This window comes from Oryza glaberrima, chromosome 10, assembly GCF_000147395.1.
Source record: "Oryza glaberrima chromosome 10, OglaRS2, whole genome shotgun sequence".
NCBI lineage: Eukaryota > Viridiplantae > Streptophyta > Magnoliopsida > Poales > Poaceae > Oryza > Oryza glaberrima.
In genome coordinates this window covers 16,385,796-16,407,133 of record NC_068335.1, presented here as the reverse complement: position 1 = coordinate 16,407,133, position 21,338 = coordinate 16,385,796, and the positions used below count along the sequence as shown (strand labels likewise).

General features: G+C 42.3%; 2 protein-coding genes and 1 pseudogene across 5 annotated transcripts; 1 reads left to right on the top strand and 2 right to left on the bottom strand.

Annotated features, from left to right (window-relative positions):
* Window positions 1–1,393: 1,393 nt before the first annotated feature.
* On the bottom strand, window positions 1,394–7,155 carry LOC127752972 (uncharacterized). Of its 2 annotated transcripts, XM_052278424.1 has the most exons (12): window positions 6,920–7,155; window positions 6,280–6,385; window positions 5,998–6,109; window positions 5,249–5,407; window positions 4,985–5,086; window positions 4,828–4,920; window positions 4,192–4,281; window positions 3,083–3,175; window positions 2,859–3,002; window positions 2,346–2,453; window positions 2,030–2,081; window positions 1,394–1,950 (listed from the first exon to the last, which is right to left on the bottom strand). In XM_052278424.1, exons 3-12 carry the CDS (start codon window positions 6,091–6,093, stop codon window positions 1,916–1,918), a joined length of 972 nt encoding a protein of 323 aa, XP_052134384.1. In that variant the 5' UTR covers window positions 6,094–6,109; window positions 6,280–6,385; window positions 6,920–7,155; the 3' UTR covers window positions 1,394–1,915. The 2 variants fall into 2 exon arrangements, with proteins under 2 accessions (XP_052134384.1, XP_052134383.1); XM_052278423.1 differs by lacking the exon at window positions 6,280–6,385.
* A 3,017-nt stretch (window positions 7,156–10,172) lies between these two features.
* Window positions 10,173–12,121, top strand: LOC127785759 (ankyrin repeat-containing protein At2g01680-like; annotated as a pseudogene).
* A 414-nt stretch (window positions 12,122–12,535) lies between these two features.
* On the bottom strand, window positions 12,536–21,254 carry LOC127785761 (uncharacterized). Of its 3 annotated transcripts, none has more exons than XM_052313157.1 (4): window positions 20,998–21,254; window positions 19,540–19,627; window positions 18,835–18,931; window positions 12,536–14,536 (listed from the first exon to the last, which is right to left on the bottom strand). In XM_052313157.1, the coding sequence occupies exons 1-4, from the start codon at window positions 21,092–21,094 to the stop codon at window positions 14,339–14,341; spliced, it is 480 nt and encodes a 159-aa protein (XP_052169117.1). In that variant the 5' UTR covers window positions 21,095–21,254; the 3' UTR covers window positions 12,536–14,338. The 3 variants fall into 3 exon arrangements, 1 of the variants encoding a protein (XP_052169117.1); XR_008019878.1 differs by lacking the exon at window positions 19,540–19,627 and adding an exon at window positions 18,265–18,390 and having other exon boundaries at window positions 14,450–14,536; XR_008019877.1 differs by lacking the exons at window positions 18,835–18,931; window positions 19,540–19,627 and having other exon boundaries at window positions 14,393–14,536.
* Between the last annotated feature and the right edge of the window lie 84 nt (window positions 21,255–21,338).

The following is a 21,338-nucleotide window of genomic DNA, read 5'->3' as shown; positions in this document are numbered from 1 at the left end:
GCCCCGGAATATAGGATCTAAAATATGGCATACAACCCATAATCAAATTTAGGCCCATATAGCCCAATATATATATACAGATCAGTAAAGAGAAGCCAACCCTAAAATCAATCCTGTGAGTTTGTCACCGTCGCCACCAATCTCTATTCTCGTTCCAATAGTTTTGACTTTTGACGCTATCCCACAAATCACGCAACACATCACACGCCGCACGCCGCTTCGGCGCTTCCTCACCTCAGCGGCGGTCGGCGCTCTTCCACGCTGCCCGTATCGTTGCTCTCACGGACGCCGTCTCCCCATCCTGCCATCCGCTGGCGCCCCATGTCGTTCTCCTACCTCTCCAGCCGCCGGCGCCTATGCTGTTCTCCTCCTTCTCCGACCGTTCCTCTCCCTCTGGCTGCTGCAGGTTCCCCACATCATTATTCCCTTCCTCCACCCGGCTGCTGCAAGTTTCCCAGACCATTCTTTCCTTCCTCCGGCCGCTAGCAGTCGCCGCTCGCATCTGGGTGTGGGGCCCCGGAGGGGCCGGGGCCGGGGATTGATTTCGCCCCGTTCCTCACTCCGGGGCCGGGGCCGAGTGAACCCGCAAGGATGCGGGGGCGGGGCCGTTCCTATCCAACCCGCACCCGCCCCGCCCCATTGCCAACCCTAGTTTAGGGAGGCGATTTAGTTGGCCCGCCCAATTTTGTTAGCACACTGAATGTTTATGTTTTTTGCTCTTGCTAGGGGAGTAGGGGTTTTTGCCTTTTTGGACTAAGTAGACTTCTCTATGGTTTTTGAAAGGATTTCCCATTGACTATTTGCCACTCTTATGAGTGGTGCTAAATTATTTGTCACTGGACCCACATGTCATATATATGTGAGGGCACACACGACATAGACAACGAGTGGCAAAAAAATTAATTGCCATATCTTAAAAGTGGCAAGAAGTTAAATATCCCATGCGCATTTGTGATTAAGGAGTCTAGAATTACTGCTTTTGAAATGTAAGGAGATACTCCCTCCAAATTTGTGCAGACATACACGCACATGCCACACTCACATTCTCGCAAATACGCTCTCTAACACATACTCTAAGAAACAGGAAAACCTGTGGCATATCCGTGATCTCGCTAAAGTTCTGTTGAAACTTTGAAGCCTACCTACATATGCGTAATATTAATAGGCATCAAGATTTGAACCCTTTGTGAGTAAAGTTATACACCCACAACTATACCACCACGTCACTAGTTCTTACTCCTTTCATTTTAAACTAACCAACATCATATATAAATGAAAATGGGAAATGGAAGGGGAGTGTTAAGGAAGACAACAAATTGGGGGGGTTTCTTTTTATTGTTATCATTTCTTTCATTTTCTGGATCAAACAGGGCTAACATAAAAGACCTTTGCATTTTGAAGATCCGCGGAGTTTTCAATTTCATTCACAAGCCTGACAAAATGGAGCTTATAGCTCAGTTTACATGCAGATGCTTTCGTAGGTAAAGAGGCCAAACTTGGTTCTTAGCCCCCCAAAACCAAAACCCAACACATGGCAAACTAGCAATTGCATCATCGCACTCAATCAGTTCATCGCTGCCAGTCTACTAACTTGGGCAACGCCTATGTGAAGGCCCAAGTAGTGAAGCTTACACCAAGAATAACTAGCTGGAGCTCACATAGTGCTCCAAAATGAGGCCTGGTAACTCGAGTGTTCATCATCGAGGTGTACCCTTCACACGGATCATCTTCAACAGGTTACTGCAAGCTGGACTCCCAGAGGCCAGAGCAGCAAGATGCAAAACATAGGTCTCTGGTTGCTAATTAGTTAGCTACATATATTAGTTACTCCCATCATATAGGTCTCCACCTGCTAATTAGTTAACTACATATACTAGTTACTCCCATTATCTAGAAGGGTTATAGCCGGAGAAGGCTAGCCATCGCCACGCTCCTCAGAGACCACACCACCTGCAGTATGGGTTTTATTCATGGTTATGAAAGCATGTATGAGAATTGGAAAGAAAAAGAACAAGTAAATGTATCTTACTGGAAAGAGTAATAGCTATGTTTGCTTGGCGATCTGCCTCGGCATTCCATTCCTTCATGCAGAAACAGAAAGTGGAGAAAATCAGCAATACCAAAAAGTATCAGTGCCTTAGAGATATAGCTGTTGTTTTAGCTTGCCCAACCAAGCATACGCTAGAGACAACTTCTGTACAGAAACATCAGATATGCAGTGAAGGTCTAGGAAGAATGAGATGCCGCTGATGCAAAACGAGACAAAATAATGTTGTCTCACTGTTCATGCTTATATCAAATCATCAACGTAAAAATGCAATGCAGGAAGGAAGTTTAAATAATACCCGTCGAATGTGGTTGATCTCAAATGAGACGAAGTTTTCTTTGAGCTTTCTCACTTCCTTGCACAGTTCCATCATGTTCTGGTTCTTCGTTTGCCATGTACCTTTCACCTATTTGAGAAATATATGAGAAAGCTGTTAGCGGAGAAAATGATACTCTTGTCTAAAATATGTAGTTTGAATATGTGATAACGGTATGAGAAAAACTTTCTATGAAAAATACTTATATGAATTCTTTCTTAATTTACTATATTGTAATGGGCATTGGGCTGAGGTCCGAGGCCCATGACTATGCCAAAGAGAGGAATGGCAGATCATTTTCAGTTTCTATATGTGCTTTGTTCATGATTTGATTTGAAACATGATCTTAAATGTTTGCTTCTAGGAACATTTAGTTCTTATTTCATAATTGAAAGCACATCAAGCAGCATGACAATGCCAACATGCCGGACAGGCAGACAACCATAAAAAGGAGGTGACTTGATTAGTGATGAAGAAGCAAAGAACAAAATATACCTGATAACAGACTAGTTGAGAGTCGCCATATACTATGATTTTCTTGAAACCATGCCTAATAGCATATCTCAATCCTAAGATCAGGCCCCGGTATTCAGCAACATTATTGGTAACAATACCAAGACCCTCGCGAAGTCGAGATATCTTCAAGGATAAGTAAGCACATGAAATAAAAGTGAAAACCAACCATTAAACTTTGAAGTGCATTAAGTACTTAAGTATACCACTCTCCCATCTTCAGTCATAAGCACAGCCCCAGCACCCGCTTTTCCTGGATTTCCTTTCGATGCACCATCGAAGTGAAGTAAGCATACCATCTGAAAAAACAGATAAGGTGCAAAACATTTATATGAGTAAAATAGCATGTATTAATGACCAAGTAGATGACTTCTATACAAGGTGAGGTGAGGAGGTAACCCTATGGCAACATAAATTTCTAGCTCCACAGTTTGCCTGTAGATGTGACAGTTGGATTAATAAGTGGAAAACTTACATGCAGGATCTGAGCACAATTGAAACAACTTTAAGGGTTAATGGCCTCAAGTACATAGATTATTAAATTTATTATTTCATCATCCATTTACAAAAGATTCTGCAGTAAAGCATCCTAAAGAGATGCAAGAAATAGGCACAGTTGAATAGTAATTAAGGAGTTAACAGTCTTAAAAGAATGTCTTACTGATAAGACAGCCTTATCAAAACGATTCTGCAAACCACACCTTTTTCTTTTGGAGAATACACAGGAGATAAATTTTTTTGTGATTACATGGAAGATGCACATGCACAAACACCACCACACAAGCACAGCACACTTGTGCGTGTACCCCTTAACGCAGTTCAAACAGGCAGAGGCCCATGGTAAATCTGTGAGCCTGAGTGTGTAAGTGGGGACATCAAGATTTGAACCTTAGTGGGCAAAGCCATGCACTCACAACGCATCTTTTCTATAAAGAAGCAACAGGTACTACAAGCTTGAAACTTCCTATCCTAATCATGTAATACTTATTCATGTTGGAAAATAAAAAACCTGTTATTTCCTTACAGATAAGATGTCAGAAGTTAATTAATGAAAAATGAATTAGTGGCAGAACATGTTTGTGATAGTAGGCCTACCTGGTCAAAACAAGAGAAAAACGAAGCTAGTGATTAAGAGCATTCAATACAAAAGCATATTGAGCATTCATATGTTTTTCTGTTTAATATCGAACTTAATTAACACAACACCTTGAATAGCACATTTTTTAAGAATGCATTATAGCTTTAGAAATCTGATAAGTCAAAAGTATTGTAGTAGATGCAGAAAATTAATCAGCAAAACAAGACCAAACTTTACATATTGTTTCGAGAGAGGTTGTGCATCAACAGTTCCACTCTGATCAAGATTATTCGGTGAGAAATGGCTGGAAGAACTAGGTCTGGATTCCTGCAATATAAGGCCATCATATTATTCCAAGTAATAACAAGTGTCTTGAGAATCAACATAAAATAACTTGAAGAATCAGTGTATCCTTTATTAAGGGTTGTCAGGAACATATGACTACATGCAAATGCATTTCAGCAGAACATACATATGCATTGTGATACCATATTAATAAGCATGAACATGATGCCCTGCTCAAATTAAAAAGAAAAACAGAATTAAATCTCTTTATGCATGTGTATGCATGATGGAAGCCACATGGTAACTCATGATTATGTGCTCACGCGAATGGACATTATACACTTTAAATGTGTATGTACTGGTGCCACCGTCCTGCATTTACATGTGGTTAGGAAGCACTTAATCACATGCTCTGAAAATGAAGTGTGTACCTAATTTGCATTATCATCACCTGTGCCAAATGTTGCTACCAGGGAAAGTATAAACTAGAAATAATGTTCATTTTCCTCATATTCACTCGTTATGTCTAGTGGCATGCTAGGCACATACATACGCACACTCGCAGTCTCACCATGGTACTTAGCTTACCAGCCTGTTAAATGCTTGTCCCCGAACAGAGTAGCCTTGGTTAATACGCTGGCTATAGTGCTCAGCTGAGGCTTGACCAGATCCCACGGCATCCTGTAATAAAGCAGGATGAGGTTTTATCACTGATATCTTGAATGCTTGCAATAGCAAAACTTACGTAGTTCAGATCCACGGATTGTGCCCCAGGCTGATATCTTGTATTGTTAAGGACACCTGTATGATTTAGAGCTGATTGATTTGAACTAGAAACAGTTATCTCCTACAAAGGAAGACAAAGCATGAGTGAATAAAAAAACAAAGCTAGTTTTTTTTTAAAAAAAAAATATCCCATTACACAATATTGGAGCTTATATTAACTTTGTCAGATTCGACATGTCATCCAGAGATGGAAAAGGCACATATAAGTGTGTTGGCACATTACCTGAAAAGTACAGGGGATAAGGGTACCAAATAGATCTTCCCTAAGTTCAGCTGCATTGATTACATATGTAGCATTACTTAACCCACGCGAAGAGAGGTATTCCTCCTTTTCTCTGCTCCAAGAGTTACCCTTGTAGGCACTTGCAGCAGGACCAGATACCTTTTGAAAACAAATCAGCAATCTCAAGAGTTACTGTCCATATACAAAGAAAGAAGCATGAAATTTACAGTATTTATAATCCCAGAATGTATTACAGACGGTGGGAGAAGTAGTTTTCAGAGGAGTTGTGCAATTCTTACTTGATATTTGAAAATAGAAGTAAAATTCACCAAAATGTTGATAGTTTTTTAGTAGAAAACGTTAAGAGGGCTAACGTTGACTTGTTTCATCTCCCTTCAGTTAAGCTAACGACATGGCAAGATAGAAAAACAATCCATTCAAATGAATATAGAAAACAAACCACAAATGAATATTCAAATGAATATAGAAAACAAACCACAAAGTTAACCCTTTGATACATGAAGATACGCAAATTGTGTTAGGAGGTTGAGGGAGCAAGGATAAGTGCAAAGTTGCATAAACAACTTATCCTTTACCTTATCAACAGGTAGGATCACTGTGTTCTTTTTTTAAAAAAAAAAAAATTTCACAACAGCAAAACCAAAAACTTACACTATAAATGAGAAAAATGGATGAAAACAGGAAAACTTAATGTACAATCACAATAACATTAGTACAAATACACATACCGATGAGCAAATTTGAGCCTGGCAATCATTTAAAGATTTGTAAACAGCTACCATCTCCCCCTTCCTGACAAGATAATAGTCGCTGCCCTCTTCCATCGTACCAAATGCAATTCTGTCAAAAAGATGAAGCACAAATGAAGAAGATCATTTCAGTGCAAATGTGTCATCAAGAGAACTAATTCTAGTAGCTACATAAGTGATAAGTATTGCAATGGTCAGTTACGATGCCGGCATAGTTAGAGACCAGCACGAACAGCAGCAGCAGGCACTCTTGCTACTTACCCGCACAGCTGCACCTGCAGGAACGCTAGTGGTCACCCCGCACGACCGTTGTCAGCGTGATCTCCAGAAGAGAGTGCTCCCCAGAGGCCAGTGATATAAGAGATGCCTTATGTGAAAAAACCAGTGCACGATAGTCTTTTCGTATATGTATTTAAGTTTTAGAAAAAAAATAAACTAAAATGGGGAAAATACCTAGATATGAGCCTATTGTAGCTACTTTTACGAAAACAGGTGCGAATCCTCAATTCATACAAAAATAGGGGCAAACCCTGAAGGTCCCCTAAAAATAGAAGCCCTAAAAAGAGAAGCGAATACTCAATTTTCCCCTGGAAAATAAGCCTAAACTCCATCAGATCATCATAATAATGCACAAATGCTACCCCGAAACGTTACAGATCAACAAAAACGGCTTTCTCTAACTTTCACATATTTTAACCCACTTGAGACCAAATGCTGCTGTCAGTCTAATAGTATATCACATTACATTCGATCTCCTATGGCCAATGCAGGTGCAGCTGTACAACAGTACAAGCATTCGAATAGATCTCCTAACTTTCATAGGATTCTACGCGGAAGGGATGCTGGGTTTAACAACCAATCGGAATCGGCGAACTCTTGATCCTAGGGAGGATTAGGATACCTGAACCCTGCCGGAGAGGGCGACGGCGGCCAGCCCGCGAGCGTGAGCTGCCGGAGCGAGGGAGGGCGACGGTGGAGCACCGGAGGGGGCGGCCTAGAGGAGAGGGCGACGGAGAGGAGAGCAGAGGGAGGCGGCGACCGGCTCGGAGCCCGCGAGCGCCGGCCGCCGGAGCGTCGCGCCGATGAGCGGCGGCGCAGTGAGCGAGTGGGCCGGCGGAGTCGGAGGAGGAAATGCGAGGGTTTGGCTCCTCGTGGGCCGGTCAAAAAAAGGCCCAATCTGCACGGGGTCACGGGAATATTCGGTCCTGAGTCAGCACGCCACGTCAGCATTATTGAAAAATATATATATATATAAATCTAAGCTTCTGTTAACCCTTTGCCTATAAGATTAATTAGTTCTCAAATTTAGAATTTTTATTCTTTTTGAATTTAATTTTAAAAATAAATGTCAAAAACTTATTTCCATCATGAATGTTTTGTCACGCCAATACTAGCATGAGAAACAACACTACCATATTATGAGAGGTTGGTCTTGCAATATTGTTTGGCTCAAAGATTAAGATTTAGAAATAAGTTTTTTGATTGGTTTATTTTTAAATCAAAAAAGTTGTTTTAAAAAAACTCAAAGTGACTCAAATATGGTCTAGGTCAAGTCTTTGTATTTAAATCGTGAATTGAAAAGGACTTTCTCTAAATCTTTTTATATAAATCATGGAGCTAATCCGTAAACAACTTCCATGCATGTTGCACTTTCAACCGTATAAATAATAAGAACAAGTTTAATGATAGAGCTCACTACAAGCTATAAGCTTATTGTAAAGCTATAGTTTATATAAGTCTAAAACTTAAACCTAAATGGGCTGATTTCACCACCAGAAATCTAACCAATTGAGTTATGCTCACTCAGTGCATAAGAATAGATTGGAGATGTAGAATGACAAAGTTGAATGATTTTGTCATATGTTGTGGTCATACGTTGTTGATTGGTGAGGTCCTCAAAACACAAAAAGGAATGAACCAAACTCTCTAAGCTATATATGTTGTCGATGATATGGGTCCGGAGGTATCGTGTACACAGGGAGGAGGCCGCCCCCAAACCCCCGTGGCACTTCCCCAAGGGGGTCAGGCCCAGGATGGAGCGGCGGCTATCCTCTCTTAGTTGGGGGTCGGGCCGCCCAGACCCCCTTCACGCACCTACGAACGTGCGGGGGTTAAGTGGGCGCGCCCAATACCCAACTAACTACATTTATGGTGGATGTTGTGGCCGTGCTGCACCGCATTTAATGCGGCATGCGGGAATGGCTGACAGGCCGAGTGAGCTTGATTGACCAGCGTGGCAGGGTGAGTGCGCCTGCCACGCTGACCGCCTGTGAACTGGCCCGTTGTCAAGCGGCGTATGGCCGGTGCCGTCTAGTCACATCACCATAATAAGAAATCCCTCGCCCCGTGTGCAAGCTGGGGATAATTTCCTACTCTAATTTAAATCAGGTTATCCAATCCCTAGTGGGAACGGGTACCTAAAGTCTTAAGATGGTAGATGGGGAATGACGCACACGTACCCCGTGTCACCCGCCGTGATTTGATAGGGCCATGCTGGAGCGCCGAAGGCATGATTTCCTTTGTCAGAGGAATAAGATGTGTAATAAATGTATAAAGGATGTCTTCCTTCTTCTCTAGGTAGACCGTTTGAGCCCATGTGGTAACCCCTTGAGGTATAAAAAGGAGGTGCAGGCCTGGTGAGTGAGCGATCGAACACATTTTGATTGAACCAACTAGTACACTGTGTCTCTCACAGAAATCAAGCACACGCAGGAGTAGGATGTTACGCTTCTTAGTGGCCCGAACCTGTATAAACCTCTTTTGTCTCATCGTTCTTGAGGGGCCCGACCCCCTCCACATCACTCCTGGCACCGAACCTCGATTCTAACCCGCTGCCCCCGGTCGAACTGAAAGGGGGGGGGGCCCTTAGTCCCCTGCTCCAGGAGTTCACCCTCTGACATATGTGAATATCCTAACCCTAGAATAGGGAGATGAATCCTTTTTTTTTAAAAGATAATGGATAGAAATTCGATCTATATATCCAAAAGTGGATATACACAGTCAAATGTTACACAAGTGCATATGCCATAAATCTCAAAGTTGAGATAAATGAAAAATAAACAACCGAAAAGAAAAGAAAAGAAAAGAAGATAAGAGAAGACTAAGCCTCAATCTTTTCCTTCATGCTTCAAAATAGGGAAAAGCGACAGCTAGCCCGCCCTTCTACTGCCACACCTTCTCAATGACACTACATACACCACAAAAGCTCATTCATTTCATCATAAGCAAAGGAATGGGACGGAACTAGTCCGCTCAGCCCGTCGACCAGTCTCACGTCCCTCGGACAACCTATGACCCCACATCACAAACAAGTCTATGCGGCCATTCCATTATCATTAGAGAGCACCACCTTACCACCATCGATGCCAAATAACATGAGATCCATCACCCTCTCAACATGAATGAGCTTGCCACTACCCTACCATTGTTGCCGTAGAGCCTCACATCTGCCGAGCCGTTGAAGCTTATCTCATGAAAAAACCGCTGCTACCACGCTATCGTGGCTGCAAACTACAACCTCTGTTGAACTATCGTAGCTTATCTCTCCAGAGAGCCATTGCCACCACTCCATCCTCGCATACCGTGAACTCCAATGGGCTGCCAACATAGCCAATCGCCGAGTCCAACGTGGCTAGCTCCTGTCCAACTTCTTCACCGCTAGCCGCCGCCCGACCGGCAAGCCTTTAGCTGCCTGCACCGTTCGCATCCACCACCAGTGCTCCGCCTGCCAGATCCATATGAGCCACCTGCGCCGCTAACATCTCCACAAACGAAATGAAGGAGAAGGCCTCGCCGCCGCCGTCCTAGCGGCGAGGAAGGTGGCGGTGGCTGCTAGGGTTTTTTTTTTAGGAGGGGAAGAGTTGGGAGGGCAGCCAAGGAATCACAGTCGGGAGAGAAATCCATGTTATCTCACTGCATTCTTGTTCATGAATATAACTATTTCTAACATTTAAAATTTATCCACAAATATAAGCATTTCTAGAGTACAACTCCCTCGGGCCCCGGCCCAACCACCCTCTTGTTATCTAAATTTTGCTGAAATTTGTGTCGACCTTAACATTAATTTCTGTTTAAACTCTTATGAATGCTTATATTTGTGAATGGAAGGAGTACTAAATTACACCTAATGGGACTAGGTGGACTACCTTTCAGAGATGACAGAATTGCTTCTGGAATGGAACAACCAACTCACCAAACAACGAGATGAACATGGAAACACGCCGCTACACTTCTCTCTCTCACAGGAAGGCGAGAAGCATGGAATGCTTCCCCTCTACGCAGTGCCCCGTTAAAAGGGGCAAAGCCATCGCAACGCTCCTGAACATATCAGAACCACCACTGGAGCTCACCAGGACATTGCTGGAAGCAGATGCAGACTCAGCATTCCAGCCGGACAGAAGAGGGTCCTTCCCAATCCACATCGCGGCCTCGGCTGCAGGTAAGGATGCAAGCGGGCTTTTTTTTTTACGCTTATCCCACTTCTAGTTTATTTTTACTTCTAAATTTTGTACTACTGTACGAGAAATAAATTAGCAAATGGGTTTTTGTGCGGGTAACGGGACTACCCACTTGCATCCCCTAGCTGCAGGTCGGCTCTCGGCGGTCATCGCCTTGCTCACCATGTTCCCCGGTTGCGCCGGATTGCGCGACTCCGATGGGAGGACCTTCGTTCATGTCGCGGCCAGGAAGAAGAGGTACAGTGTTGTTGCACACGCTTGCCAGACGCCGGCATTGTCAGGGATCTTGAACAAGCAAGACAACGAAGGGAACACTGCTCTGCACCTAGCTGTAGAAGCTGGGGATTGGTGGATTTTCGCCTGCCTGTTCGTCAACAAGCAGGTGGACTTGAACTTACCAAACAGTAGTGGACATACCCCGCTGGAACTCTCTATTAACACTATCCCGACAGGACTCTACTGTCTCCTGGTAACACGTCGAATTCCAAAAATTGAATGCTTAGTTCTCACATGTTTGGTAAAATTTGAGAAAAAATAAGAGAAACTAAGATTTCTACCTCCTCTCTGCAGAACTCGCGGATTTTGATACAGGAAACACTGATAGCCGCCAATGCTACCCGCGGCATTTCTTGGATGGATGCTGCTGGTACGGAAGAACACGGACCCCAATCTGAAGCCGAGAATGAGGAAAAAGGGTCAGAAATAGTACTACCTCTATATTATATTTTAATGTATGACGCCGTTGACTTTTTGTTTAACGTTTGACCATTCATCTTATTTAAAAAAAATTATGTAATTATTATTTATTTAAGTGTGACTTAATTCATCATCAAATGTTCTTTAAGCATGACATAAATATTTTCATATTTGCATAAAAAATTTGAATAAAACGAATAGTTAAACGTTGATCGAAAAGTTAACGGCGTCATATATTAAAATACAGAGGGAGTATCAAATTCGACGCAATTTCTCAGCGTTGGCTTGGTCTTGATCACGACGATGGCGTTTGGCGCCACTTTCGCGTTGCCAGGGGGTTACATAGCCGATGACCACGCCAACGGAGGAACGCCAACTCTAGCTCGAGCGAAGCAATTCCAAGGGTTCGTGATGGCAAACACGCTGGCCTTCTTCTGCTCGTCGTTGGCCGTCCTGAGCCTTGTGTTCGCCGGGACACCAACGGTAGAGTTGCCGATGCGCTACACGCACTACAATATCTCCATCTGGCTGTCTCTGAACGCGGTAGGATCCTTGGCAATAGCCTTTGCAATAGCTGTTTATATCATGATCACTCCGGTTGCTGCCAAGACCTCTCCTGCAGTCATCGTGGTGATTCTCTCGGTAGGGATCCTCCATTCCCCCTCGATAACCGAGAAATTTACTAAGCTTTTGTTGGTGCTATGTGTTAGACCAGGAGTATTGCCAGTGTTAAGATCTAGCATATTTAAGGTAATGTTACTCATGTTTTGGCCACTCATAGTTATCATTGGTTGGCAAGAGTTTTCATCGATGATTTGAACAAGAGGACTCAAGAGTGATACTGTGATATATGGACATATTTCTTGTGCATTCTGTAAGTTTTTTCGTCTCGTTTGAAATGGACATGCTTTTTATGAACAATGCATAAGATCAAGGAGAGGAGGGATGATTTATGATTCTTTTTTCCCTGTTTCCATAAGAGAATATATCATAGCTCACAACTTCGTTTTCTCTGAGACACTCTGCTGTGCAACTATAACTAGAGCAGTGCCTAGCAAGTAGCAAGTGTGGATATAATACAGAAGAAATCACTGACGGTTCAGGACAGTAAAATTCATGTTCTAAGTTGCACCTTTCAAAACCTTCAAGTCCTAAGTGTACAAAATCACTACCAAGATGCACGTTAAACTAGAGTATGATTTAGTCTTGTTTATCAATAGGGGCCACAGAATTATAGACACACCTGGAATTAGAATAATAAGGCAAGTCTTCCGCAAAATCAAGCATCTCGATTCTCGATAAAGAGCAATGGACTGCACTTGAGACTTGACAAAAACAGAGCATCAATCAGGCTATCAAACTTGCTCTAACCCTCTTCCTGATTTCCATCAAACATAAGTTACTCCAAGTTAGAGATAACAAGAAGAAATGCTTGCATATCTATGGAATGCAGGCTACACAAAAGAAAGCTTTAAGCTTCAAGAGGATATGGACGATCAAGAGTTGCAGCATGTGAACCAAGTGGCTGAAGAATCTTTCAAAGTGCAGAAATAGCCCAAAGAGGCTGTAGAAAACGCCCAAATTTCTTTGTTCCAGCATTTTGTTTTTACCCTGAAGCTAACAGTAGGCTTTATTTCCTAGTTATCCTGAGTGACCTTAATATCATCCGTGAAAGAAGGGCAAACAATGCAAGGATAAGAATGTAATTACCTTGGGGAGAGACGTTGCAATGGTGTTGCTGAATGCTGAACAACGGACAGCAGCATTCTAGCACCTGAACTGATGTAATTTCCACGTACCTTGCAGTCTGGAGCATGGCATTAACTGAAGATGGAAGGGTCCAAAATTTGTTACAGCTCAAAGATTTTTCAGCTTTCTTCCAGCATATAGTCAAGCACCTGCAGACTACAGCCCACTTGTGATGCAATAAATTGGAAGCTCTGCTCAAGAATTCAACAGATGTGCAAGTAGCAAAGACGCAATGGCTCTTATCACAAGAAGCAAGAAGGTGTGTGCAATATACTTCCTTTTGATTTGTACTCCTTCCAAAAAAACTGGTTGTAATACTGAGTTTTCTGGTAGGCAATTTTAGGTGCTCAAGGTGTGCAGCTCCGCAACCGCAAAGACATAATTGTTGTATTTGATACCATTTTTACGTTGCAGTCTAGTTCTTACTCATCACTTGATTTTTATATTTGATCCATTTTTGTAGTTTTTATACATCACATCGCTTTGATCAATACACCAGATTGCCAATTGTACACAGGGAAACAAAGGATCATATGGCAATACAGGAAAGTAAGTCAAAACAATTAGCATGGGCAGCAAGATTTACGAGAAAAATACTTCAACTAAAGCAAGAAGAAAGTGCATTGTGGTGAATGATTTAACAATTGAAGCAAGGGTTTGTTGGAACCATGCCACCCTATATTTGCAAAATTTGAGATATGCCACCCGTATCTCAATGACATGTAGGACCTACATGAGTCAATGACATGTGGGGCAGGGTGGCATATCACAAATTTTGCAAAATTTGTGTGGCATGGTTCAAATTCTCCCTTGAAGGAAACTGGTCGGAATTCAACAGTTGCAAATATGTGTGGTCAGAAATGAACTATCTGTGTATACGTAATCGAAAACAGGTAAAGCAGCAAGAAGATCAGAAACTCATTACGGAAACTGAATTATATCCAAAGATAAACTTGCCCATATCTCTTGTCTTAAAAATCCTGACTACAAGCAATATTAAGGACACAATTTTTACCAACATTCAGATTTATTCCCTTTGTAGAGTAGACAAAGTATACCACTATAATACTGCCTGTACTGATAATCTGTCAAACGAAAAACAGTACAGCAAAAAAGGCACCTCCCAACAGAAACAAGAGAGTTAAAAAAAATTACCTAGAACAACACATCCTATACATCCTAGAGACAGATCAAAAGGTCGGACAGGACTTGACCTGACGCACAGCTGAAGCAGTGGGGATCTCACAGACATAGGATGGAGAAGATCCAAGGAGGTGAGTAAACTACTGAGTGTGTACATATCTGTGTGAAGCATGGTCTAGACTCGAGGACTCCATTTTCTGAAGAAAGTCTAGGCGCTGCCCCCACTATAAAAGGTAGAGTGACCAGAATAAAAAAGGAGACCGAATCATCTGCTGTTAGACACCTGTGCTATGTAGGCCACTTGTAAGAGAGGGCGCCACGTTCAGGGAGAAGGTTGCGGTGCTACTGTAAAATGGGCACGTACCGCTGCTCCAGACTCCATTATATAAACATCCCTCTGCCTGTGACACCTTCAGTCCTGCATCATCCACCGCCTTCACTGGGGCTTGGCGAAGAATCGATCGATGCATCCACTGCAGTGAAAAATCCAAAATCAATCCATAGTTCTCTCATTTGTCAGTCAAGAAAATATATAGCCATGCTCAAACACTCAACAACGACACAGTGTGCAGTTCGATCTGGAGAAGAAACCAGCAGTCTAACAGGTAAAGGAATACTTCTCTTTTACGCTCTGCTGATACTGTTTGTACAATGAATATAACCTTACTCCTCTCTTTTCCCATCATATAGTGTCAAAAGTTCACGGAATACAGCTCCATACAGAGGAAACAAATCGGAACAATTAGAGGTATTTTTCTTCAGTACTGTTTAAAGATAGCCTTCTCAGCATTATGAAAAGATTCCATTTGATCAAATATTTACGGCCTTAGTTTGCTTTCATGGAAAAAGATAAGCGAAAAACACTACTATATACAGTGGTCTACATTGCTCCAGATTCCATTATTTCAGAAGCACTTGAGTCTATGCCTCCTTATAAACAGCTACGTTCTGATGGACAGCCACATCCATTGCCAGTTGCCACACAAAGTTTTAGCGGGGATTTGTAATGTAGTAGGCCAAAATGATTGGAGCGTGTAAGTCAATAAATGCAGAAAGATAAGCAATAATGAAGAAAATTAGTTGCACTCAATTAGGTAAGAACGAGTGTCTAATTTGAAGGTCCATGAGTGTATTCATTCCTATAAACACTAGTTTACAGTCAGTTGCTAACTTCTACATGACCTAACTTGGTCTGCCGAGCAAGTCAACTTCTGGCTATATGCTTAAAAGTTTAATTTTGCCACTGCACTTTTACAGTCCTTTGTATTGCCATCACTTGTGAGTGACACAAGGAATGGTATAAAGAAGGATTTGGGGATTTTTGTGGTGGCATGTAAGAATCTACTCATTTTAAGAAAAGTATTGCTAATTGACTCAATTTGTTGATGCACTTCATCAAAAGCTCGTGCTATTTTGAGCCCAAATGATATATCATGCGAACATTTAGCACATTATTTTGTGTTGGTCAATCCAAGGAGATTTCACGTGTGCAGGAAAGCATGATCCATTGGGACCCAAACAATAATGTCAGTGGTGAGAATGAGTGACCGTATACAGCTTGAAGAGAAAAAGATAGTCAAGAGGATAAGAAAGGGCCGGAAAATAAATAAAATGAAGGATCGGTATTGAAGTAATCTATTAGAAGAAACAAGAAAGTCAAGGGGAGAAGAGGAAATACAACCACACAATGGAAACAAGGTCTTCAAAAGAATTAGCAAGAACAGCACAGATGAAGAGGAAAGACCACATTCAGCTCAAGCAGGGCAGGAAGCGTGCAAGAACCGATGGAACTGAAAGAACAGCAAGAGATGAACCAACTCCCATCAGCAATATGGACTTGAAAAACACCGTTACCTTGAACTTAGTTAAGCCAAAATGCATGTGCCAACATTGCCAAGGACCCAAAGGAATTTGCAAGAACATCCATAATGAAGCGCGACGAACAGAATCCAATATTCAACTATTGCAACTCAAGGAATCGTCAGTTATAAACAGCACAATGATATGCAACCAAATGATGAAAGCAAAACAATCAAAAGAATTAGCCAGAACAGCGAGAATGAAGAGGAAAGAAAAGAATGCACTAAAGCGGAGCAGGAAAGGAACTATAATCAATAAAAATGAAATAAGGAAAGATGGCATTTCAAGTGCTAGTAAAATATGGAACTTTGGGGGCCCAACATGCATGTGCCCACACTGCCATGCGCTTATGTGGCATGGAGAAAAAATACAATCTACAAGAAGCAAACAGCCATCCTTTTCTCGTCAAAGAAAAAACCAGCCATCCTTTGGACTCTGCTGCAAGCAAGGGAAGGTCGCCTTGCCACCATTAAAAGAACCGCCACATTTCCTTTCAAGTTTATTGGCAAGAGATGGAGGAACATCAGAAAACTACCAACAGAACATTAGATCATACAATTCCATGTTTGCATTTACATCAATGGGAGGAGCTGTTGACAGAAAAATAAACAAAGGGCGTGGACCTTATGTTTTCCGACTGAATGGACAGAATTACCATCACATAGGAACTCTTCTACCTAAAGGTAGCAACAAGCCTCGCTTCCAACAATTGTACATCTATGACACAGAGAATGAGATCAAGAATAGGATAGAGGCATCAAGATCTGGCACGCGTAATGCCTCATTAGATGAAAAAACTATCGCCGGCCTACTAACAATGCTTGATGAGAACAACACACTAGCCCAGACATTCCGAATGGCAAGAGAGAGATTCAAAGAAGATGACTATCACAATTACACTCTGAGATTACTTGATAATAGGGATCAAGATGGAAGGCAAAACAATATGCCATCAACATCAGAAGTTGCTATGTTGATAGTCAAAGATCCAACTGAAAAAAGCTATGGACGCGACATTGTTCTTGAGTACAAAGATATGAGACCCAAAAGGATATCAGAAACCCATCCAAAATTCATGGCCATGCAATACCCGTTGCTCTTCCCTTATGGAGAAGATGGCTATAGACTTGGAATAAAATACAGCGGAAAGGATGGTGTAAGGTACGACAAGAAATGTGTCACTATGCGTGAATATTATGCATATCGCCTCCAACAGCGTCAAGACCAATCAATGTTACCACTAGCGTGTGGAAATCTCTCCATGCAGTTCATGGTCGATGCTTATACATGCATAGAACAGTGTAGGCTCAGCTGGATCAGGCAAAATCAAGGAATTCTAAGAACGGAACTTTATGGTGGGCTACAGGATGCACTTAGAACTGGAGACACAAGAACAGAGAAATTAGGGAGGAGGATAGTACTCCCAGCAAGTTTCACAGGAGGTCCTAGAAACAAAGAGCAAAACTACCAAGATGCGATGGCAATATGTCGTTGGGCTGGAAATCCTGACTTGTTTGTAACATTCACATGTAATCCAAAGTGGCCAGAAATCCAGTGCATGCTAGAAAAGGTTGGGCACCAGAAACCATCAGAACGACCAGATATTGTAGTCCGAGTATTCATGATAAAACTAAGGGAGCTAATGTCAGATATTAAAAGGAATCAACATTTTGGAAAGACTAAAGCAAGTAAGTGATGAGAAAACAATACTCCTGAGTATAGTTCATTACTACAAGTAGTAACTGCTACTCCTAAATGCTAACACATGTATTGAATAAAAATTGCAGTTATCTTCACAATAGAATTTCAGAAGAAGGGACTACCACATGCCCATATCCTAATATTCCTTGACAAGAAAGAGAAGTGCCTAAAGCCCTCACAAATTGATAAAATGATATGTGCTGAGATTCCTGACAGCAACAAGGATCCTGAAACATTTGAAGCTGTCAAGAATTTCATGATGCATGGACCATGTGGAGAGACAAACCCAAAGTCACCATGCATGGTAGACCATAAATGTGATAGGTACTTCCCAAAAGGTTTTTCTGATGAGACAATCATTGATGAAGTCAACTTCCCAATATACAAGAGACGAGATGATGGAAGGCAGATAAAAAAGGGACGAATCAATTTGAACAATGGATTTGTTGTTCCATACAACAAAGATCTCCTAGTGAAGTTCCAAGCACATATAAATGTCGAGTGGTTTAACCGGTCTAAGTCAATCAGATACCTATTTAAGAGCATCTACAATGGAGATGACCAAGCAACAGCAGTTGTTGAAGAAACTGATACCGCAAAAGATAATGATGAGATTAAAAGGTATCTGGGATGTAGTTACATGACAGCAACTGAAGCGTGTTGGCGAATATTCACATTTCCTCTACACTACCAAGAACCATCTGTTCAGAGGCTATTCTTCCACGTGGAGAATGAGCAACAAGTGATTTTTCCAGACTCAACAGACCTACAGGAAATCATAAGACACCCAAGATCAGGGGTCACTATGTTTACTGAGTGGATGGAAACAAACAAAAAGCATGAAGATGCCAGAGAATTAACATATTCAGAATTTCCTACAAAATGGACGTGGGTTAACAAAGTGAAGAAATGGGTAAGGCGAAAAGGAAGAAAGAAAATTGGCAGAATCTACAATGCCCATCCGGCAAGTGGAGAAAGGTACTATCTCAGAGTTATCCTCAACACTGCAAAGGGTTGCACAACATTTGAAGATATCAGAACTGTCAATGGATTCGTGCACTCATCATACAAATCAGCATGCCATGCACTAGGATTTCTAAATGATGACAACGAGTGGATTGAGTGCATTAAGGAAGCATCCTGTTGGGCATCTGGGATAGAATTACGACAACTGTTCGCAACTATTTTATGCCACTGTGAGGTTACTGACCCAAAGAGTTTGTGGGAATCCATCTGGGAGGAACTCTCCAAAGACATTCAGCATACACAAAGTTGGCTCTTGAACTTTCCTGCCTCCTGCCTCACGCCTTCACATAAAAGGAAATGTGCTTTAATAGAAATTGAGAAGAACATGCGACAAGCAGGAAAATCACTTAAGGAATACACTGGAATAGAGCCCCCAAATGTGGCAAAGTTAAGTGAAATTGAGAACAGTCTTATAAATGAAGAGATGAACTATGACAAAGAGAGGTTGAAGCATCAGCACCTGCAAGTACTAAACACTCTAAACATAGAGCAGAAAAAGGCATTTGATGCAATAATAGAATCGGCACACCAATCACTAGGCAAGCTAATATTTGTGGATGGCTATGGTGGGACAGGCAAGACATACCTTTGGAAAGCAATCACAACAAGGTTAAGATCAGAGGGAAAGATAGTAATTGCAGTTGCGTCAAGTGGCATTGCTGCACTTCTGCTTCAAGGAGGTAGAACAGCACACTCAGCATTCAATATTCCAATCAACCTAACAGATGAATCTACATGCTTCATCAAACAAGGCTCGCGTATAGCTGATCTATTAATGAAGACATCACTAATACTGTGGGATGAAGCTCCAATGGCAAACAGAAACTGTTTCGAGGCACTTGACAAGAGCCTAAGGGACGTACAGAGGTTTAGAAATGAGAATAGTTACCAAAAGCCCTTTGGTGGCATGACAGTTGTTCTAGGAGGGGACTTCCGGCAGATCCTCCCCATTGTGCCAAAAGGAAGAAGGGAGCACACTGTAAATGCATCAATCAAATTCTCGTACCTCTGGCAACATTTCGAGGTGTTCAATTTGACAAAAAATATGCGGCTCAATTCTGTATCCAAAGATCAAGCAGAACATCAGAAGACTGCGGAATTCGCTGAGTGGATACTACGAATCGGCAACGGTGACACAATTTTATTAGATGAAAAGGGTTGGGTGAGTATGCCTAGTGACCTGCTGCTACAAAAGGGAGATGATCCGAAAGCTCAAATCGTCGATAGTACCTACCCTGGCCTACAATACAATTGCTGCAAGCCGAAGTACCTAGAAGAGAGAGCGATATTGTGTCCAACGAATGATGATGTCAATGAGCTCAATGAGTACATTATGGACCAAATCCAAGGTGACAAGGTAACCTACCTTAGCCATGACAGTGTGAGCAAATCAATGTCTTACAGCCATGAGATGGAAATGTTGTATCCTACAGAGTTCCTAAACAGCTTAAAGCACCCCGGAATTCCAAACCACCAACTTAAGCTCAAAGTTGGTCTACCAGTAATGCTTCTTCGTAACATCAATCAAAATGCAGGGCTATGTAATGGTACTAGAATGAGAATTACGCGATTCGGGAAAAGGGTTATTGAGGCAGAGATTATAACCGGAACACACATAGGTGATATGGTATGTATCCCACAAATCATCATGTCACCAAACGAACGAAAATGGCCATTTGTGCTAAACAGAAAGCAATTTCCTCTCTCGGTGTGTTTTGCCATGACAATAAACAAGAGTCAGGGGCAAACCTTAAACAAGGTCGGCCTCTATTTGCCTAGGCAAGTTTTTACTCATGGGCAGCTCTATGTCGCAGTCTCCAGAGTCACAAGCAGAGATGGCCTGAAGATCATGATCACTGACGAAGAATGCCCAGGCGAAGGAATGGTGAAAAACATAGTGTACAAAGAGATCTTCCAGTAATTCCTACTACTTGCGGTTACTCTATGCAGTGTTCTTCCCCGTACTGAGGTTGTAATAAAATTGGCCGTGCTGTTGTTCCGGCCACTAGCTAGTTTTTCCTACTGATGTTGTATTTTTCCTACTGTTTTGCAGTTAATTTATGCAATTTTCCTACTGTTTCCTAAAGCATGATACTGAGACTATCAATCAATGGACTTGCGGCCTAATTAACATATTGTGTTCTCATCTCTCTAATTGAATTGGCATTGAAATCTCTTATCTCAAATTGGTTAGGGTTATCACCTATCACTGCAGCTCTACACCAAATCGAGGCCGCATCCAGGTATCCAACTATGAACTATCCAAGGGCACACGCACGCATAGCGCAACAGGTCGAATGAGAAGAACAAATCAACAAACACAGTACAGGGTGGTGGTTCATCGTACCGGCGCGTTGGAGCCAGTCCACCCGGTGCCGCCGCCGCCGCCGCTGCATGCCGTGTTCACCGGAGTGGATGGAGGAGGCCCCGTCGACGAAGCCCATCGTTCGCGCTTCCGGCGCGGCAATCTGCGCCGCAGCGCTGGCGGCGACGGCCACCTCAATCCCGTCGGTCCGGTGGGTCGACGGCGACGGAGGCGGTGACCCCTCGCCGGAGAACGCGGCGGCGGAGCAACCTAGCAGCCCTCCTCGCTTCTCAACGGCAAGTTTTGGAGGATTTTTTATTAAAATATTTATAAAAAGTAATTTTTATTTTGAATAATTTGCAGATCAAAATGAAAATTACTTT